Source organism: Erythrolamprus reginae, chromosome 2 (assembly GCF_031021105.1).
Source record: "Erythrolamprus reginae isolate rEryReg1 chromosome 2, rEryReg1.hap1, whole genome shotgun sequence".
In the NCBI taxonomy this organism is placed as follows: domain Eukaryota; kingdom Metazoa; phylum Chordata; class Lepidosauria; order Squamata; family Dipsadidae; genus Erythrolamprus; species Erythrolamprus reginae.
The window spans coordinates 169,859,927-169,883,341 of NC_091951.1; the positions used below are offsets into that span (position 1 = coordinate 169,859,927).

General features: G+C 41.8%; 1 protein-coding gene across 1 annotated transcript in view; it reads right to left on the bottom strand.

The window, feature by feature from the left end:
• ERBB3 (erb-b2 receptor tyrosine kinase 3) overlaps positions 1 to 23,415 on the bottom strand; it is a 140,069-nt gene that overhangs the window by 53,775 nt on the left and 62,879 nt on the right. The window contains 2 exon segments of the mRNA XM_070740371.1: positions 6,293 to 6,479; positions 10,110 to 10,261. Coding sequence (XP_070596472.1) covers positions 6,293 to 6,479; positions 10,110 to 10,261 — 339 coding nt within the window.

Sequence of the window (23,415 nt, forward strand, 5' to 3'; positions counted from 1 at the left end):
TTGCCTGCTGTGTAAAAACTTCCTGGTGAGTCAGAGGGGTAACACCTGTGGTCATTGATTTAACTGAGGTATGCTGATTAGTTAATGATTGTGGATTGAGAGTGATATCCTGAGTAGTTGGTGCTTGCAGGCTACTTGGTTGTTTTGCAATATGTGTACTGAGTCTGGTTTCAGTTTCTATGGCTGGGATACGTTTGTTAATGAGGGCTGGTTTCCAGATGTCTGGTAGGCGGGAGGTATCATCCCGCTTGTTCATATTTTGGGGATGTTTTTCTATCTCGATGGCTTCCATGATTATTCTTTTGCGGTAATGTTCTATTTTTGAAATTAATTTAGTACTGTCAAAATCAATTTCATGTCCTGTAGTTTGGAAGTGTTGGAAAAGGGAGGAGGTTTTTTCTTTTTTTCTTAATGCATTCTTATGTTCTGCAACAGGGGCATTTACTCTCCTGCTAGTTTGTATAGCCAAATTTGACAATATATATATATTGTCAAATCTGGGTATACCAGAGTGATTTGACAGAAAAAAACATATAACTCTTCCCTGGTACAAGCTGAGAGAAAGAGATCCTGTGGTCTAGAGGTTAAAGATACTGCCTTATAGGCAGACTCCCCAGGTTCAAATCCTGGTAAGGGTATGGCTAGCTGATGAGAGCAATATAGCTTGAAATAGATCCATACTAGTCTACTTTCCTTTTCATTATCAGCAAAAACATGTTACACACACACATATATATTACACACGCGTACACACACACAGCAATATCACATATATAATATATATACCAATAATACACCAATATCCTCTATATAAATATGTGCCAATATCATGTATATAAACATTGTTACATCTTTGTATACTACCAGTACGTACTTGACAAAATAAATAAATAAAAATAAAAATAAATGTGGATCACAGTAAAATAATTTGAACTATGATTGAATTAAGGAACTCCTGAACAGAGCCCTAATTTAGCTTTTAACATGGAAGCAATTACCAACAAACTTAAATACATTTCAGGATGCGCAACTTTTCTAAGAGCTAAAAATTGGTTTGAAGAATGATTTACAACAGTTCATTTAGTGACCGTTCAAAGTTACAACGGCACTGAAAAACGTGACTGAAAAGTTGAGGGCTACCTGTATTTAATTAAGCAGTGGCTTAAATTTGTTATGGAAAAAAACAGAGAATAATAAATATTAAGATTTTTTTAAAAACCAGTGCGGAATGTGTTGCCCTTCAGATGTTGCTGAATGACAATTCTGTTCTCCCAGAACATTGTCTACTTTGGCTTGACATAGGGGTGAAATGCTCCCGGTTCGCTCGTCCCTGTCGGTCGTGGGAGAACCAGTCGCGAAGGGAAGGCGAGGCTCCACCCATCAACCTGGACGCCGCCATTTTGGTTCTTTTACCTTCTGCGCATGCACAGAACACTTTGTGCATGCACAGAGCGTAAAAGAACCAAAATGGCAGCATCCCCCACCAGGTGGGGAGAGCCTCGCGCTCCCTTCGCAACTGGCTCTCCAACAAGCGACAGAGACAAGCGAACAGGGAGCATCTTCCCCCTGGTTTGATGGTTGTCTACCCATCAAGAATGCCTAAAATTCCCACTGCTTTGGTTTGAGAATTAGTTTACGTACACTATTTCTACTTTACCAAGTTTCATTAAAGTCCAAGTGCCTGTGCTCTTATTGTTCCACCAAACCAATGCACAGTTCAAAATCCTTCCTGAATATCTGGAATAGGCCGAAGGGATATCTACTGGTTGATAGCTGGCGGAGTTAAAAGAAGTCAGTAATTTCTGACACCCAACTATTTACCATAGTAACAGCAGAATGAGCTCATCCCAAAACGATATCCCTGAAATTACAAAAGTTGCAGCAGGGGGAACAGGTAAGTCCAGAGTGGTTTTTTCCTATGATAGGAGAAGTCAATGTAGCCACCTTTCCTGAAGGAAGGATTTTATGCTGAAGGATTTTAATTAAAAAGAAACAGATCCCATAGATCTGAACTCTCTCCTCCCCTGTTGTCTGTCATATTGATGCAATATTTGGATCCAATTACACTTCCTTTCAGCCTTCAGTTCTCATTTTCAGATAAGGGCAATCATAACAAAGATAGCAAGAAAAGCTACCCAAAAATCACAAGTAAGAGCCTGCCTGTACACACATTCAGATTGGGTAATTGTTTCGGTTTCGGTTAAGAATCACCATGACCTCCAGTGAGACGCTCTGAGATCTTAAGCTTTTATTATAAAAGTAGAACTTCTACTAGAGTTCTCTGGGGAGGAGAAATATATATTTTCACAGCATAAATATTTGTATTTATTATTATTTGTATTTATTAGATTTGTATGCCGCCCCTCTCCGAAGACTCGGGGCGGCTAACAACAATATAAAAAGACAATATAAACAAATCTAATATTAAAAATAATCTAAAAACCCCAATTTAAATAACCACTCATACATACAAGCATAGCATGTATAAATTCTATAAGCCTAGGGGGAAGGGAAAATTTCAATTCCCCCCATGCCTGACGACATTGCTTAGTTGACGGGACCCAGAGAAGGCCAACTCTGTGGGACCTAACGGGTCGTTGGGATTCGTGCGGCAGAAGGCAGTCCCTGAGATATTCTGGTCCGATGCCATGAGGGGCTTTATAGGTCATAACCAACACTTTGAATTGTGACCAGAAATTGATCAGCAACCAATGCAGACTGTGGAGTGTTGGTGTAACATGGGCATACCTTGGGAAGCCCATGATTGCTCTTGCAGCTGCATTCTGCACGATCTGAAGTTTCCGAACACTTTTCAAAGGTTGCCCCATGTAGAGAGCATTACAGTAGTCGAACCTCGAGGTGATGAGGGCATGACTGACTGTGAGCAGTGAGTCCCGGTCCAGATAGGGCCGCAACTGGTGCACCAGGCGAACCTGGGCAAACGCCCCCCTCGCCACAGCTGAAAGATGTTTCTCTAATGTGAGCTGTGGTTCGAGGAGGACGCCCAAGTTGCGGACCCTCTCTGAGGGGGTCAGTAATTCCCCCCCCCAGGGTTATGGACGGACAGATGGAATTGTCCTTGGGAGGCAGGACCCACAGCCACTCCGTCTTATCCGGGATGAGATAATGCTTTTATATTGCCTCTCCTGAGAAGTAGCCCAAGTTAGTAGAAGGTGAGGAGCAGGGAGATGTTATTCCCTAGCTCTGCTTTAAAAGCCTTTTGAATTCTTTTGGAATAAAAAAATTCTCTTTATTTATGTCTAGTTTAAAGAAAAGAAGGACCAGGGGAGACATGGGACCAGTTTTCCAATATCTCAGGGGTTGCCACAAAGAAGAGGGAGTCAAGCTATTCTCCAAAGCACCTGTGAGTAGAACAAGAAGCAATGGGTGGAAACTAAATAAGGAGTGAAGTAACTTAGAACTAAGGAGAAATTTCCTGACGGTTAGAACAATTGATCAGTGGAACAACGTGCCTCCAGAAGTTGTCAATGCTCCAACTCTAGAAGTTTTTAAGAAGATGTTGGGTAATCATTTGTCTGAAGTATTGTAGGGTTTCCAGCCTAAGCAGGGGGTTGGACTAGAAGACCTCCAAGGTCCCCCTTCCAATTCTGTCATTGTTGTCGTTGTTAAACTTCACAAATTACAATAAGGAGGAAGCTATTTTAAAGTTGTTTCCTTAAATTTGCTTTTGCTGTAACAATCTGGTCTTCAAGATCTGGTTTTTAGCTTTCTTTTCCAAGTTTCAACCCTCCTGAAGAAGTCCATGGGATAATTTCAGGTGATAAATCAGTTCAAAATCAAACAAACTCCCAAACATCGCTGAACTTCCATTACGGAATAGAAAATTAAAATTGTATCTCTTGTTCCATGATTAACATTCTCAAAGGTCCTTTTTCAAAAGACAGCTGGACGTTGACTCCTTGAAGACATTTCACTTCTCATCCGAGAAACATCTTCAAAGAAAAACAAAGTCCAGTTGCCTTTTGGAAAAGCACCTTTGGGACAACCACGACCTGGACGACTGAGAATCTCCGTAGACATTATCCACTAGACTGCTTTATCATCTTCTCAGTGCAAGTCCAATTACTGCAATACAACAAGGCTTCTGTTCTCTGCTTAATAACATGTAACCTATATAGATCTTCTCACTGTGTACTTTTGTGATTGCACATGTCTCGTTGTACACATCTTTTATGGTCACAAGCCTAACATCAATTCACCTGTTGATGGTTTCATCACGGTGTCAGAGGGAAAAGGAATTTTAATCCTGACAAATTGTAAGCTTCTCTTTGGCACCCAACAACTCCCATTTATCTAAATGGCTCCTGGCTATGCCTTTGGCAAGACCAGGGATATTGTCCGAATGATACTTTTCATTCTAAAATGTGATGGTGTAGAGCACTGGTATCAAACTCACATCATTACGTCACGTGATGCATCTGGACTTTCCCCCTCTTTGCTAAATCAGGCATGAATGTGGCCCACGGGCGACAAGTTTGACAGCTCTTGTGTGTAGGGAACCCTCTTTTTCTCTTCCTCTCATAATTTATTTTTTATTTATTTTATTTATTCATTTGTCCAATACACAAATACATAGGAAGAAAAATATACATGCAGTAATATATATAAGGGTAAAGTGAACTTAGAGGAGAGGATATATGAAAGAAAGAAAATATATATGATAAGTGAGAGAAAGGAAAGACAATTGGACAGGGGACGAAAGTGACACTAGTACACTTATGTACACCCCTTACTGGCCTCTTAGGAACCTGGAGAGGTCAATTGTGGAGAGTCTAAGGGAGAAGTGTTGGGGGTTAGGGGTTGACACAATTGAGTCCAGCAATGAGTTCCATGCTTTGATAACTCGATTGTTGAAATCATATTTTTTACAGTCAAGTTTGGAGTGGTTCGTATTAAGTTTGAATCTGTTGCATGCTCTTGTGTTGTTGCGGTTGAAGCTGAAGTAGTCATTGACCGGTAGGACGTTGCAGCATATGATCTTGTGGGCAATACTCAAATAATATTAGCACTCACAGTTATACAATTAGACCAATCTCCTCAAACAATCCAGAATTAATTGTTTGAACATGCTATTGTCAGAGCATATGGTGGCTCCTTTCTATTTCAAAGGTAATCAGACAAATTCATTGACAGCAGCTAGGTTAGACCTCTAGGTCCAGAAGTGGGCTGCTGAATTTAAGTTGCTATGAACAAATACACTAGAAGGCTATTTACAGCAGCTCTCGGCTGCCATCATGGGAAGTAGGAAGCCGGATCGATGCATTGAGCCCTTTTCTTCTTCCTCTTTTTCTTCTTCCTTCTTCTTAACCCTGCTACTAAGTAAAAGGTATTCCTGATAACACTGACTTTATTAAGATGCAGTGGTGGGCTCCTACGGGTAGGTCAGGTACGCAGTACCTGTAGCAAAAATTAGATTTTTTTCTTCTTTTTTTCCCTTCTGGGCTCTGGGTATGTTTTTCCTTTCGCAGTAAATGAGGTTGAATGTGTATAATTTTGGAAGAGCTGTGCATGCGTGTGTGTACATACACTTTATATAGTAGATAAGATGTATCGTGTGTTCAGAATATTGGAGAGCACCGTTCCCTTTGCACATTACTTCTTTCTGGTATGAGAATCCTTTTCATCAGGAAAAGAAGTAGCTCATTCTGGGCTCCTTTCTCAAGCATCTCCCAAGACAAGCCTCTCAGATGTCACCCCAAGTCATTACTTAAATGAGCCGGTGGCTACACTTGTTTTAGGACTCTAGCCATCTGCCCAGAAGCTGCCCTTAGGCAGGAACACCAGCAGTGTTACTTCGGGACATCCTATGAGTGGAAACAATGCCATCAAGTTGCAACAGTAGAAGGAACTGTTTGTTTGTTTGTTTGTTTGTTTGTTTGTTTGTTTGTTTGTTTGGACTTACATGCTGCCCAACTCCCAAAGGACTCTGGGCGGATGCCTAATTGGGGCTGCAAAAATCCAAAGGACCACTAGATAGTAGTAAAGAGCTAGAGTTTTCTGTAACTCTTTGCTGCCATCTAGAGGTCACCCCTCTTACTTGTTGCCTGCTGCCTCTTAGCTCTCACTGATTGTGCCACTCTATTGTAGACAAATTTTTGGCCTTGTGTGCTTGAGGACCACGAAGCAACTACCTCCCTTATGTTGAATGCATGTACACCATTGATTTTCAACAGCATAATGGTATAAGCTGTTCAAACTACATGGAAGTTGTTTCACATGTAAAGCAACATGGTTTGGTTTGTCTGGAGTGCAAACTCCACCATCATCTTACCTGTGAGCTGATTGAAGCCCAGCTGGTGTAGAGCATGGGTAACATTTTTTTCATAGTTGAGGACCACATAGAGGGCATACTTGTCTTCGTAGTAATGGGACCCACGTATCATGCGGAGGTTCTGCAGTGGCAGGTAAGTGAAGACATTCATGGCGATCAAAACATAGCCGGTCACTTCTCGGATAGTCTAGGCAGGAGGAAATGGAAATATAAAATTCACCATAACTCAGCCAGAGTTAATATACCTTTCAGATAGGGGTGGGTTCTGGTTTCTCCCGCTGCTGGTTCGCTCCAGGGCGTGCTGTGTGATCGTGCGCATGCACACATGTGCAGTACTTTTTAAAAAAGCTTCTGCACATGTGCAGAAGCAAAAAACAAGATGGTGGCGCATACAGCACTGCTGAGAAAACTAGCTTGGGGGCGTGGCAGGCCTAGGTCACTGCCAGTTCCAGTGACCCTGGCGGCCAAGTTACTACCAGTTCCATAGAACCAGTCTAAACCAGGAGGAAACCACCTCCTGGTAGAGAGTATTTGCCATACTGGCAAAGAATGGTCAGAAATGCAAACAAGCCAGGGAAAACTAGCATAACATTTATTGCATACATTCACTATCAAATCTGTGGCTAGTTATTTTGTTAATCTATCAGGCTCCCAAGTAAAATTGACGCCATCTTAGGATGCTGTGACTTAATGAAAGAGAAAAATGCTTGTGATTGTAATTGGTTTCCCCCTGTTCTTTCTCAATGGATGGCAGCCTTAAAAAGCTGGATTTGATATGATAGTGCTTCCATTGGCATCGTGGGCTCACAAAAGTTTGGACGCAGTTCTGATGAACTACAACAAGGAACCGTTAGTGGAAAGAATCAATGAGTAGAGTGAAGCTAAACAGACTCACATCTTCAAATAGAGGTCACTGCCAAGGAGCAATAAATCAAAAAAGAGGGGAGTGATTTCTGATTGAAATGTGCCAAACAGGAAGAAGGAATAGATCTTGGAGAGCTACCACCATCCATTTTTTAATTTTACCCAGCCAGTTGTGTCTGAGAATCAGTATAGTTGATAGAAATTATGTGGGATGAAAGCAAAAAAAATTCCCAACCCCTGCTTTCAGGTAGATGTCATATCTTTATATTACGCTGCTATTTGGATGTAATCTCTATCTGAAAACTTAAATATTCCCTATAACAGTGTTTCCCAACCTTGGCAACTTGAAGATATTTGGACTTAAACTCCCAGAATTCCCCAGCCAGCGAATGCTGGCTGGGGAATTCTGGGAGTTGAAGTCCAGATATCACTGCCCTATAACATCTAAACATTTCATGCTTTCATAGTTCCTTTGCTGCACACACCCAGTTCTTTATAATATTCTCTCAACTTTCCTATTACGTTGTCCTATTGGTATTTTATGATATTATCTCGTCGTATTTTGTATGTACACTGAGAGCTTCTGCATTGTAGACAAATTCCTTCGGTGTCCAATCACACTTGGCCAATAAAGAGTATCCTACTCTATATTCTGCATTCTATTTTGATAAAAATTAGTATTGTATTGCTCATTGCTACTTAAGTCTTGCTACATTTTCTTACTTTTATATTCCTAGTTCTTGATTTAAAGAAATAATTTTAAGACTTTTTATATCAATCCTGCCACATCTCATCCACCATTATTCTCTCTCTCGTTTTAATAGTTAATATTTGCTTTTGTTTGGGATTGAGAAAACATGATTACATTTTGGCTTTAATCCAGAAATGTAGATGTAAAGAGTTGCATGAATAAGTAAAACTTAAAAGTCTTTATCGTCCTTAAAAATACAATGTCTGAAGTAAAAGAAATAAATCCAGAAAATTTTGACCAAGATATACATAATGTGTGAATTAGTTGGGGGAAAGATCAAAAGCAACATGAGAAAATATTATTTTACTGAAAGAGTAGTAGATCCTTGGAACAAACTTCCAGCAGACGTGGTAGATAAATCCACAGTAACTGAATTTAAACATGCCTGGGATAAACATATATCCATCCTAAGATAAAATACAGAAAATAGTATAAGGGCAGACTAGATGGACCATGAGGTCTTTTTCTGCCGCCAGACTTCTATGTTTCTATGTTTCTAATCCGGGCCTGACATTGGTTGTTATAATTGATGAAATGACAGGCCTATCAACCATACACGTAACCAATTCTCTTTTAGCCAGCTGTCATATTGCGTGGCTATCATTACCACATGATGACCTTAGTTAACTTAGTTAACTCTGTGCCAGGATTGGAGTCAGAAGTTGGCTAGCTTCAGAAAATGTTTTCAGAAACCTCAGATTATTGTAAGAGAGCAAATGGGCACGGAAAGGACCTCTGAGATTTCAAAAACACCCACTGGGTAAATAATTGACAGATTATTGTGCCATTGGAAGGACAGAGAGTTAACTTTGATCACTTTGCTCCAATTGTTTTTCTCTCCTTGTGATGCCGTGGAGCCCACATTCCATAGGCAAGCTCAGTCTAGATTGATATATTTATATATTTATTTATGTATTCCATTCTTTAATGCCACCCTTCTCCTTAGACTCGGGACGGCTTACAACATGTTAGCAATAGCACTTTTTTTAACAGTTACCATACAGCCATTTAGAGATGGCTATGTCATCCTTGTAGCTACTTCTCACTTCCACTACCTCAATTGGACCAGATTACCTCCAGAACCGCCTGCTACCGCACAAATCCCAGCGACCGATAAGGTCCCACAGAGTTGGCCTTCTCCAGGTCCCGTCGACTAAACAATGTCGTTTCGTGGGCCCCAGGGGAAGAGCCTTCTCTGTGGCGGCCCCGGCCCTCTGGAACCAACTCCCCCTGGAGATTAGAATTGCCCCCACCCTCCCTGTCTTTCGTAAACTACTCAAGACTCATTTATACCGCCAGGCATGGGGGAGTTGAGATATTCCTTCCCCCTAGGCCATTACAAGTTATGCATGGTATGTTTGTGTGTATGTTTGGTTTTATAATAAGGGTTTTTAGTTGTTTTATTACTGGATTGTCACAGGCTGTTTTTATCATTGTTGTTAGCCGCCCCGAGTCTACGAAGAGGGTCGGCATACAAATCCAATAAATAATAATAATAATAATAATAATAATAATAATAATAATAATAATTACAAAATGAAAGCAAATTACCCCAACAGAGACATTTTACCCAACTACTACCCTCCACCTATTCAATGTGTTTCTCAACCAAACAAATTCCTCTTTGTTTCTTTTTAAATCAACCTAGGCTTCCTTCCTATATCTGGAGTTGTACCTATGAAAAAATGAATATGTCATAATCTAAAATCTACTGAAATGGTTGACACTGACTTCAAAACATCATATAACGAGGCATTAAACACATTAAATTAATGTGTTTACTTTGGAGTAAAGCTCTTTACGGTAAATAAACTTGGCATGCCTATTGGATAAATTATTTAAATTATTCACAGTCATTAGTCTCTCATGATTCAGGAATTCGGGAAGGGAAAGGAATGACGAGACACAATGGAATGGGCATGTAAGCATTTCCAATTAATTAGATTATTGGAAAGTATAACAGTGAAATGTAGTCTATCACTGATTTATTTTTTAAATAATCTGCCAGGAGCAAGTGAGAGCATGACCATCATTTGTCATGTCTATGTACGATCATTAATGGAAACAAAAAGTTGGAGTAGATAACTTTAGTCTGGTGAATGTATAGGGAGGAAGCCAAGATTTCCTACAGGGAATTTTCTACACTAGTCTCACACCTGGAAAAAAGGAAAATGTATTAAGTTTTTCACCCCATCTAGTTACCTGCAAGAAAGAAAGATCCTGGTTTTGTCCAATGAGCACTATCTCGAGGTTGCCCGTGACGATCTCACAGTTGTTGTACATTTTATACAGTGTCTGATACCGTTGCTGGGCATCTCCTGTCACACTGAGCTCGTTTTGGGTGCCTGAACAAACTGCAAAAGAAAGAAAAGGAAGGGAATGCATAACTCATTCATGAATCCAACCAAACACAGTTCAGTGCTTATCCTATAGTAGGCTCCAACATAAAAAGCAAAGTCATTCATATATCATCACTTTTTGCTTTGATCAACCATGTCCACCAGAGCATGGCACTAGTGAATATCAGGAAAGGAGCAGATAAGGTGCTCCAGTTCAATCGAAGTTCTTACAGGGATCTATTCTTTCAAATTAATCGAAATATCACACATTTAGAATACTGTGTTCAGTTCTGGAGACCTCACCTACAAAAAGATATTGACAAAATTGAACGGGTCCAAAGACGGGCTACAAGAATGGTGGAAGGTCTTAAGCATAAAACGTATCAGGAAAGACTTAATGAACTCAATCTGTATAGTCTGGAGGACAGAAGGAAAAGGGGGGACATGATCAAAACATTTAAATATATTAAAGGGTTAAATAAGGTCCAGGAGGGAAGTGTTTTTAATAGGAAAGTGAACACAAGAACAAGGGGACACAATCTGAAGTTAGTTGGGGGAAAGATCAAAAGCAACATGAGAAAATATGATTTCACTGAAAGAGTAGTAGATCCTTGGAACAAACTTCCAGCAGAAGTGGTTGGTAAATCCACAGTAACTGAATTTAAACATGCCACGGATAAACATATATCCATCCTAAGATAAAATACAGCAAATAGTATAAGGGCAGACGAGATGGACCATGAGGTCTTTTTCTGCTGTCAGTCTTCTATGGTTCTATGTTTCTATCAGTCTTGATGGGTACATATTTACTCTCTTATCAGTCTGAGGTTAGCTTCACTGTCATGGGTTCCATCTAAAAACACATGAATTATATTCTTGTAAAGGTGCTAAGATATTGTTGATATCTCTTCCTGCATTATTATTTGAAAAATTCTTCAGGGACAAGGGAGGATGATTAGATATTACAGTCAGTCTTTAAAAGGTGCTGTTCCTGTTTTGAGATGGAATAGGTTCTTAGGTGGAATAGGTTCTTAGGTGATCCGATAACATCATGACCAAGGGATTGTAATTGAGCAAAATCTCATTATGTCTCTATAGTTTCTATTGATGGGAAGCTTCCTTTTCAAGGCAACTGGCAGTTCAAATCCTGGTCAATTTTGTCCCTGCTCACTTTGCTTGGGCTATTTTAACTGATAACGAAAATAGACTAACAATCCTGGGTCTAGAAAGCCTAGAACTACGGCGCCTAAACCACGATTTAAGTATTGCCCACATGATCATATGCTGCAACGTCCTACCGGTCAATGACTATTTCAGCTTCAACCGCAACAACACAAAAGTACGCAATAGATTCAAACTTAATATGAACCGCTCCAAACTTGACCGTAAAAAATATGACTTTAACAATTGAGTTGTCGAAGCGTGGAATTCATTACTGGACTCAATAGTGTCAACCCCTAACCCCCAACATTTCTCCCTTAGACAATCCACAATTGACCTCTCCAGGTTCCTAAGAGGCCAGTAAGGGGCGTACATAAGTGCACCAGTGTGCCTTTCGTCCCCTGTCCAATTGTCTTTCCTTTATCTCATATATTATATATATTTTCTTCCTTTCAAATATCTTCTCTTCTATTTTCACTTTTATCCTTATATATATTACTTCATGTTTATTTTCTTCCTATGTATTTGTGTATTGGACAAATGAATAAATAAAATAAATAAATAAAATAAAATGATAGGAGGAGTTGTAAGGAATGGGAGACTGAGAATAAATCTACTGTCAAAATATCCTGGATCAATCTCAGATACATTTGAAAAGCTGAGAAGCAGAGAAACTATTTTCCTTTATATATTTCCCAAGGACTCTAGTGCTTCCAAGGCAGGGACAGAATAAAGATACATCAAACAAAAGTATGGAAGAAACAGAGACATAATCAATAAAGGGCTTTTCCTAAAACAAATTTCCGCTAATCTAAAGTGATAAGAAAGAGATCAGATGATACGACAAAATCCAATAAGAGCAACACCAAGCAACTACATTGTATGGCATCCTTTTCAAAATTCTTTTTTTTTTTTTTGCTTCCTTCTGAGAAGGAAGACGTTAGAGGACAGGCATCTACCTGTGAATTCCTCAGAAGGAAAGTAATACTGGCTAACATCCAAAGAGAAATTTCATGTGTGTGTTGTACAAACTAGAACATTTTGTATTCTCTATTGTTTATAGAGTTCATAGGGACCTTGGAGGTTTTCTAGTCCACCCCCCCTACCCAAGGCAGGAGTTCTTATACCATCTTGGCCAAATGGTTGTCCAGTTGTTTCTTGAAAACCTCTAGTGATGAAACCTCCACAACTCCAAGGGGCAAGCAGTTCCACTCATTCATTGTTCCCACTATCAGAAAATCCCTCCTCATTTCCAGGGTGGATCTCTCTTTGATGAGCTTCCACCCACTGCTTCTTGTCCTCCTCTAGATGCTACGGAGAATAAATCGACCCCTCTTCCCTATGACAGCCCATCAAGCATCAGGCCTCCCTTAAGCCTTCCTTTCATAGGCTAAAACAGTGACGGGTGCCAAAATGGTGCATGTGTGCACGACGTGTGTGAGTGCCCACACCCATAATTTATTTATTTTATTTATTTATTTATTGGATTTGTATGCCGCCCCTCTCCGTGGACTCAGGGCGGCTAACAACGGTGACAAAAAACAGAATGTAAAAATCCAATACTACAACAGCTAAAAACCCTTGTTATAAAACCAATCATACATACAAACATACCATGCATAAATTGTAGAAGCCTAGGGGGAAAGAATATCTCAGTTCCCCCATGCCTGATGACAGAGGTGGGTTTTGAAGAGCTTACGAAAGGCAAGGAGGGTGGGAGCTATTCTAATCTCTGGGGGGAGTTGGTTCCAGAGGGTCGGGGCTGCCACAGAGAAGGCTCTTCCCCTGGGCCCCGCCAACTGCCATTGTTTAGTTGACGGGACCCGGAGAAGACCCACTCTGTGGGACCTAACTGGTCGCTGGGATTCGTGCGGCAGAAGGCAGTTCCTGAGATAATCTGGTCCAGTGCTATGAAGGGCTTTATAGGTCATAACCAACACTTTGAATTGTGACCGGAAACTGATCGGCAACCAATGCAGACTGCAGAGTGTTGGTGTGATATGGGCATAGAATACAATGCTGCCCCGCCCCCTCCGCACATACACACAAGACTCACCAAAGCCTCCGGTAGGCCAGGTTGGCCTGTTTTTCACTCTTTCTTTCCAGGGTTCAAGAAAGCCTCCTGAAGCCTGGGGAAGGCGAAAAATGGCCCAATGGGCCAACTGGAAATTTGGAAACAAACTTCTGGTTGGCCCATTGGGCTATTTTCTGCCATTCCCAGGGAGAGTGAAAAACAGCCCAAAAGAAGGCTGAAAATCAGCTGGCCATGCGTGCATGTGTGCTGGAGTTGACATAGAGCAACGCCTCCTGTGCCCACAGATATGGCTCCACATGCCACCTGTGGTACACGTGCCACAGGTTCGCGATCACCAGGCTAAACATACCTACAGTACTAGTTCTCTTTGCCATCTATCACACAGTTTAGCCCCCTGATCCCTTATCATCTTTGTTGCTCTTCTCTGCATTCTTTCCAGGGTCTCTGCATCCTTTTTGTATTGTGTCAACTGGACACAGAACTGGACAGAGTATTCCAAATGTAGCCTCACTAGTACAATACAGAGCGATACTATCTGATGTTGCAACCAAGGACCATGCTGGCCTTTTTGGCTGACTGTGCAAGCTGTACCACCTTACTGACCCATACTTAAGTGGTGGTCTACTAGCACACCTAGATCCCTGTCACAAGCCCTACTGTCCAGCCAGGTACTGCCTACCCTGTACCTGTTGTTGTTCTTCTTCTTCCTACTCTTCTACCTCCTCTTCCTCCTTTTCCCACTTACAGGCTATTATTATTTCTTCCGTCTCCCTAACTTTTAAACATTTCCCCCGAGGTGCAGGAGTTCCAGCCAATCGGAAAAAGCTCAGTATTTCTTAAGAAAACCAAAATATTTTAACTTCCCACAATGTGCGAAGATCCTTCACATCAAGGAAGAATTGTCATCCCCTGAATATGGACTTTAGTTCTATAATTTACTTTTACGATGAGGCCTCCGAGTTTCAAGATATGAATGCTAACTTGCGATGTTTAAAACGCGCAGTCTCTACCTACCTAGAGGGTGTGAGGTTGGAAAATGCTGCTCTACTGGATGGCAAACAGGTCCTACCAAAAGCATAGAAAGGGCTAGAAAATGTCGTCCTAGTATCCTACTTCCTAGCTTTGACCAAAGGCAACCGGTCCTAGGTGATATGCATGAATGAAAATTGTGAGCATTTGCACATTCCGTGTCCTCTCCCTGAAGGCAAATAAAAACAGTCACCATTCTCCCCACAGCTTAAGTAAATTCACTGCGCTGCTAGAGGAAGGGTGTGATAAGGAGGAAACCATAAGGAATTAAGATGTTTGATGAGATCACGATCAACCCCTTTTGGGCTCTAGTTACTTGAAAGCACAAAATCCACGATGGGATTTACAGTAACAGGAAGTGGTATATAGATATTAATTGAATAAACAAGCATGCGAAACCTAATTGGCTTATTCTTCCTCTATCTACCACAGAGATCAGAACACTAGACTGGAAAAGTAAGATTCCAAAAAGTTAAAAAGGACCACCTGCTGATATAGGCCAGTGAGGGCAAACCTTTTTTGGTTCATGTGATAAAAAAGAGGGGGGGGGCATGTGTGCCCACATCCATAATTCCATGCGAGGCCCCTACATAAATAAACCTGCCCACAACATGCGGTGGCATGTCTGTTTTTTGCTCTCCCCAGGCTTCAGAGCCTTTCTAGGACCCTTGGGAAGGCAAAAGCGGCCTTCTACTACCCCCGGAGACCCTACAGAGGCTAGAAATGGTCTGTTTGCCAACTTCTTCAACTTGGCAAATGGGCCGTTTCTGGCTTTAGGACGGCCTCCGGGAGGGTGGGGAAAGGCGTTTTCGCCCTCCCCAGGTTCTTAGAAAGGTGCTGGCACTTGGGAAGAGCAAAACATAGGCCTTCCCCACCCCCTCCAGAGGTTGAAAACAGGCTGTTTCCCGACTCCTAGTGGGCCCAGAAGGCCCGAAAATCAGCTGGCCTGCTTGCACATGTGCACCGGACCTGAATTCGCATGCCTACCAATATAGTTCCATGTGTCACTTGTGGTACGTGTGCCATAGATTCACTATCGTGGATATAGGCCATAAGCCCAGGGTTTCTATGAGTCCTATACAGCAGGGGTGTCACATTCACGTCATTACGATGGCATCACCATTTGGCTGGGATCACTAAGTAATAATGTCCAGCCAACGAAGCAGTGGAAGTGATGGGCCGGTGCCTGGAGGATGTTAGGGCCTGGATGAGTGTCAACAAGCTCAAACTCAACCCAGACAAGACGGAGTGGCTGTGGATCTTACCTCCCAAGGACAACTCCATCTGTCCGTCCATTACCCTGGGGGGAGAATCACTGGCCCCCTCAGAGAAGGTTCGCAACTTGGGCGTCCTCCTCGATCCACAGCTCACATTAGAGAAACATCTTTCAGCTGTGGCGAGGGGGACGTTTGCCCAGGTTCGCCTTGTGCACCAGTTGCGACCCTACTTGGACCGGGAGTCACTGCTCACGGTCACTCATGCCCTCATCACCTCGAGGCTTGACTACTGTAACGCTCTCTACATGGGCTACCTTTGAAAACTGTTCGGAAACTTCAGATCGTGCAGAATGCAGCTGCGAGAGCAATCATGGGCTTTCCCAAATATGCCCATGTTACACCAACACTCCGCAGTCTGCATTGGTTGCCGATCAGTTTCCGGTCACAATTCAAAGTGTTGGTTATGACCTATAAAGCCCTTCATGGCACCGGACCAGATTACCTCAGGGACTGCCTTCTGCTGCACGAATCCCAGCGACCAGTTAGGTCCCACAGAGTGGATCTTCTCCGGGTCCCGTCAACTAAACAATGTCACTTGGCGGGACCCAGGGGAAGAGCCTTCTCTGTGGCGGCCCCGGCCCTCTGGAACCAACTCCCCCCAGAGATTAGAACTGCCCCCACCCTCCTTGCCTTTCGTAAACAACTTAAAACCCACCTCTGCCGCCAGGCATGGGGGAATTGAGATCCTCTTTCCTCCTAGGCCTTTACAATTCTATGCATGGTATGTATGTTTGTATGTTTGGTTTTTATATTAATTGATTTTTAATCATCAATACCAAATTACTATTGTACACTGCTTTATTGTCGCTGTTAGCCGCCCCGAGTCTCAGGAGAGGGGCGGCATACAAATCCAATAAATAAATAAATAAATAAATAAATATGCTATGGGTTTTATTAATTTATATCCTGACTTTTTTTCTTTTCTACTAAATGTCAAGACGGCAAACACACTTTCTGTTAAATATGCGCTGAGGTAAATGTAAATAGTTGAAATGGTTGGTGCGTTCTGATTGGCTAAAAGTTTGACAGTAGGATTTTGGCGGTAAAAATAAAGTATAAAAGGAGCGCACTGGCACTGTTAATTCCAGTCGCGTTCTTACTTGAAGTCACTTACAAAAAGAGCTTTCCTGTCCTTTACAAATAAAAAGAGCTTAAAAGAACCGACTGTCTCAGTATTTTTCACTTTCCTCCTCCTATTTCCCCCCAAAGCAAGTTGTGAGAGAAAGAGAGAGACTGGCCCAAAATCACTCAGCCGGCTTTCATGGCTAAGGCAGGGTTTGAACGCATGATTTCCCGCTCTCTAGCCTGATGCCTTAACCACTAGACCAGGGGTAGGCAAAGTTGGCTCTTCTATGACATGTGGACTTCAACTCCCAGAATTCCTGAGCCAGTCATGCTAGTTCAGGAATTCTGGGAGTTGAAGTCCACATGTCATAGAAGAATCAATTTTGCCTACCCCTGCACTAAGACAAACCGTTATGGCCAGAATTGTGCACTGCAGCAACTCGAAACCAAACAAAGCACTTGATATATGAGCTCAGCCGCTTACCCCGAGAGCACAGATAAGATGCTCCTTTTTCACTGGGCGAATGATTCAACACTCAAGTACCTAAGACTGCAAGCTTATCAGATGAAAATGTTTCCAAAGGGGAACAGGGTTAACTCTGCTGCCCTAAATATAATAGCCTATGCTGCAGAATACACTACCACCCATACGATGCAACCACAATTGGCTGAATAAACCAAACTTGGTGAGCTACACACAGGACACTAAACCACAAACAAACATTTCTCCAGTTTGTTTGAGACCGCGAGCACATTTTAAAGTTTGAGAGCCTGTTAGAAACACTCACACCAGTTAGGTGCTGCTGTGGATCATTCACTCATAAAATGCCCGTTCGCAAGAGGGCAAACAGAATAGACTGCTCCTGACCACTTCCTGCCCAGCTGTTCCAAACCCTCCAACTCGTTTTTATTTATTTAGATTTTATTGCCAACCTGCCTTCTATTGAGGACCTGTATACTGCACGGGTCAAAAAGAGAGCCGTGAATACATCAACAGACCCCTCACATCCTGGACATAAATTGTTTCAACTCCTACCTTCAAAATGACGCTATAGAGCAGTGGTTCTCAACCTTTCTAATGCCATGACCCTTTAATACAGTTCCTCATGTTGTGGTGACCCCCAACCATAAGTCTAGCACCAATTCTCCCAAGAGAGCTTTAAGCTGGTTGGCAGGAAGGTCAGTGAGACACCCCCCACTGTAAACACCTGATTTGTCCAATTGTAAAAATATGTTCCATGGCACCAGAACAGAAGCTTTAGTTCCTAACACCACGGGAAATTTGTCTTTTCTAAAGGTCTTAGGCGACCCCTGTGAAATGGTCGTTCGACCCCCAAAGGGGTCCCGACCCCCAGGTTGAGAACCACTGCTATAGAGCATTGCACACCAAGACAACTAGACACAAGAATGCCATCACTCTCCTAAACAGATAATTATCTCACCACTGTCAAACTGGTCACTAAGGCTGCCTATTACTACAGTATTATGATTATTCATTGTTCCTATCACCCATCTCCTCTCATTTATGACTCTAACTTTGTTGTTTGTATCCTAAGATTTTTATTAATATTGATTGTTTCCTGATTGTTTATTTGTACCGTATGACAATCACTAAGTGTTGTGCCTAATGATTCTCGACAAATGTATCTTTTTCTTTTATGTACGCTGAGAGCATAGGCACCAAAGACAAATTCCTTGTGTGTGCAATCACAATTGGCCAATAAAGAATTCTATTCTATTCTATTCTATTCTATTCTTTCCAAACAGATAGGTACACTTATAAAGCAGTAGGCTGCAGCCTTCCGCCATCTTGCTTTTCTCAGACAATAGCAGCATCTAGTGGGAAGGTCAGAAAAACCAAGATGGCAGACCCAGCAGCCTGACCACAGTCCTCCCACTCTTGTAGGTGTTTTGATGTTGCATGCAGATATAAAGGGATAGGCTTAAATTGCATTGCTGAGACTGCCATTTTGGCCTTTTTCTTGGCAACCCTCTCCCAAATGTTTGTTTGTTTGTTTGTTTGTTTGTTTGTTTGATTGATTGATTGATTTGTATGCCACCCCTCTCCGTAGACTCGGGGCGGCAGAAGGTCTGCGAGGCCCAGAGACACCCTTGTACAGTAGTTGAAATGTTTAAAGCCTGATTCTTTATCGTGCGTCTTTTTAATTAAAGGAGTCTATGAAGACAGGTGGAGGGCTATGACTAAACACTTACGAAGCTGTTTCAATATTGATTAATTTGTACCTGGGTAGAGTTATATTGTGCTGAATCATGTTTATTGGCAAAGGGGAAAGAGAGGCCAATTTTTGCATGCATGTGTATTAAAAGAAAGCAGAGAAGTCGTCAGTGAAGGTTCTAGACTGGATTATTTTGCTCTCAAAAAAGAGGCACTGCCTTGAGTATTTGGAATTTGCAAGTCCACTCTCTGATCACAGATAGTAGGCTCAGGGAGCTTTGACCCACTAGGAAGAGAGGTTGCATTGATTCAGAGTTAATAAATAACCAAGGAGAATGTCCTGTTCAGCTTTGAAATGCATACCTCTCTTCCTATTTCTTATGCACAAACACTATAGATTCTTGAGTCAGGTCCTGCATATAAATACAATGTAAGACAGTGATGGCGAACTTTTTTCCCCTCGGGTGTCGAAAGAGCATGCGCATGTGCTATAGCGCTTCTTGCGCAAGTGCCCACACCCATAGTTCAATTCCTGGGGAGGGTGAAAACAGCTTCCCCCCCAGTGGCCCTCTGGAGGCCAGAAACAGCCTGTTTCCCAACTTCTGGTGGGCCCAGGAGGCTTGTTTTCACCCTCCCCAGGCTCCAAGGACTTCCCTGGAGCTGGGGGAGGGTAAAAATGCCCTCCCCCATCTCCTTGGAGGCTCTCTGGAAGCCAAAGGCTCCCTCCCAAAAGAGCCTCTGTGCAAGCCAAAAATCAATATCAATAATATCAATATCAACTTTATTTGATTAGTCAATCGACCATATCAAAGCGAGGAAAAGGACCACATCGGTTGTCATAAAACTGTGACTGGTTAAAATACAATAAAATTGGCTAAAATAGAGGGAATTTGAATAAATAATAAGTTAAAATGCAGTATAATATGCTAAAATTGAGTGGTAAAACATGAGAATATAACTCGTGCAAAGGATTATATTAAACAAATCTAAGATACGGATAAAAATATTTTTAAGTGAGTTCATCTCCTTTGCATGCCACCCCAATATGTTCTATAAAACGTATTCTCATCTGAACAGCCCTGACTATAAACTTAGCGGTTCTAGAAACTACATATATATTTGCACCCTGAAGAAAATATGATAATTGTTTATTACAGTCCCAGTGTATGATTTTGTCAAGTAGGGGCTTTAAATACTGAGGTCTTACTGAGGAGTATAGTTTACAATTGAGTAGCACATGTGCAATGTCTTCTATTTCTGGTGCACCGCAAATGCATGTTCTCTCAAAATATGGTACTTGGTGGAATCGTCCATATTTGACCATAGAATCTAACTGCTCATAGCAAGCCAAAAATCAGCTGGGTGACACACTTGTATGTTGAAACTGAGCTAGGGCAATGGCTCGCGTGCCAGCAGATATGGCTCCGTATGCCACCTATGGCACCCTTGCCATAGGTTCGCCATCACTGCTATAGGATGAATAACTAGAAGGTGCTGAGCCCATCTTTGTTAATTGGCTAGAATGGATTAAGGCACATCAACATCCATGTAACACTTTCAGAGATCCTCAGTAGTGACGCCTCACTTCAATGAACTAGTGTGGAGGGAGAGAACACATTCCCCCCCCCCAATTTGTGGGGAGTTGAAGAGTATATCTACCTGATGAAATAAACTATGCAAATTCCATCATTTGTATGTATTTGTGCCACTTGTATCATGATGCAAATTGTCCCAAATGATGGCATTTGCATCCAACCCTCTGTCACTTCTAATATATCCTTACATAAGTGATGGGGATTGTGACAGAATTTGGCCGGCTACATAACAGCTTCGTGGCAGGTCAGCAAAGTTTTCACAGTAGCAGCAGAGACAAAAGCCTTTTCTCTTACCCAAATTAACATCTAGAAAACATTGGCAGAAGTAAAAGGGGTAGATTTCTCCGTGAACAGAATTGTTCTTGGATTGAAACAAATTCCCAGGCTGAGCACATGCCCATCTTGCTGGCCATTATTTTGCATTGGTCTCTAATCTGTAGATTGGGTTGTTTGAGTGACAAACAAGCTAGAACATAAGAATATAGGAAGAGCCATGCTGAATCAGGCCAAAGCCTATCGAGTCCAGCATTCTGTGTCACACAGTGGTCCACCAATTGTCCTTGGGGATATTCAGCAGAAAGAGAAGGCAAGACCCTCCCTTTCCCTTGACCCCCAACAAATGGTACTCAAGGGAACCCTGCCTGCCTCAACGAACATAGAAGCGGCACATGGACATCCATTTCAATAATGACTGATACACTTGGCATCCATGAATCTGTCTAATCCTGCCTGGAAGCTATCCAGGCTGACAGCTGTCACGACCTCCTCTGGAAGTGAATTCCATAAACCAATGACCCTCTGGGTGAAGAAATATTTCCCTTGATTTGTTCTCACTTTCTTACCTATGAGCTTTAGGGAGTGCTCCCTCGTCCTAGTATTGTGTGATAGAAAAAATAAATTTTCTCTATCCACCTTTTCTATCCCATGCATGATTTTATACACGTCAATCAAGTCAGATAGGGCATTTTGAATATTTCTGTAGTAATATATAACCTGGGTCCAGGGGGGTGAAATGCTCCCAGTTCACTTGTGCCTATCAGTTGTCAGAGAGCCAGTCACCCACCCACTTGGATGCTGTCATTTGGGTTCTTTTACCCTCTGCGCATGCACAAATTATTCTGTGCATGCGCAGATGGTAAAAGAGCCCAAATGGCGGCATCCAGGCAGATAGGTGGAGCCTCACACCTCTTTCACAACTGGATCTCCGATGATCGATAGGCGCAAGTAAACCGGGAGCATTTCACCTCTGCCTGAGTCCCTGGATGTCGCTTTTTGCAAACTTTTCATAGCCATTAAGGCACGAGTATCAACTGATATACATAGTAAACAAACAGAATGGCAAATAAATTTGAAGAGCTTCCTGCTTAGCTCCAGAACTGCTTTTTGGGACCAAATCTCAGATGGGTGGCTAATAAATTTTACAAACCAATAATGCCAAGTAAGATTCCAATAAATACAGCTTTGTCAAGAAATACGCTGCAGACCAGCACTCGGTATCAAGTGCTTGGAATAGATATTCAAATGTAGTGATGTGACAGTTTATAAAAGCAAAAGATGACCTAGAAGCAGGATAGGCAGTCTTGACACCTATGATATTAGAAAAATCTCCTGAGAATAACCTAGACAAAACAACAAATCAATGGATCGTTAAACAAATCAACCCAGAGTTCTCATTTTGAGGCACAAACCACCAGGCTCAAATTACCATATTTCATATACGTTATGCAAAGGCTCAGTTCTCTGGAAAAAGCTTTAATGTTGGGAAATGTGGAAGGAAAAAAGAAGAAGGGAACAACCAACAACAAAGTGGATGGACTCTGTTACAGTGGCAATGAATACACCATTAGGAGAGCTGAGGAACCAGTTTAGAGACAGATCATCAGGAAGAAAATCTATTTATGTGATGGCACTTAATCGATCAGTTGGATTTCCTGTTAAGAAGAAAGAAAGTGGTCTACTTCTATCTTCTCCACAACTATGTTTCTAGAAAAAAAATATGTGTTGCTTAAAGCTGTCATAATTTCTCTGTTACAGAACTACTAGCCCAGTTAACATATGGTGATCAAGCATACAAGTCACCCATGTTTAATGACCATCATTCAGCAAATACTTGAAGTCGTGATAGTGCTGAACAAGCAGATGTCTGATCAGTTCTTATAGCTGCAACTGTCACAACACCCCTTGAGTCATGTAATCATGATTAGGGCACTTGGCAACTGGTTTATCTGCAACTTTCCCTGCCAGCTTTTGAGAATCAAGTCGTGCAGCCCCATCCCAAGACGGACCCACAGACTTCCTGTACCTTAGCAATCAATTTGAAAAATAGTTACATCAGAAAGGCATTTAAAGGGGAGGGACCTTGCAAGATTTCAGAAGGTTAAGTGTATTGGGTTGGGACATTAAGATGGGTGAAAAACAGTCATCACATAATTGAAACTATAGTCAGTGCGTATGATGGATAGGAAGACACAAGAAGAACTTGAACATCCAGCATTTCCAAACAAACATCCAGTTTGTAGCCTCCCATGTCTACAGACTCCACCAAAATTATTTGTTTCCGCTCTGAACTATGACTAGAACATGTGGCTGAAACTATGGGGTAGTTTTTCCCCCAAATTTTTCACCCTGCTTAAAAAATTAGAGATAGCCATCAAAAATGAAATTCCCTTTTCCCCCATGTTATTTTTTCATTATATGGAATGTTTGCATGGATATATTAGCTTTTGCAGAATATTATTGATGACTTTAGATCCTAAAATGCTCAGGGAGCTCTGTTGAAGACTGACACTTCAAAACTCATAGCTCTTTAAACTATTGTTTAGTTTAGTTTA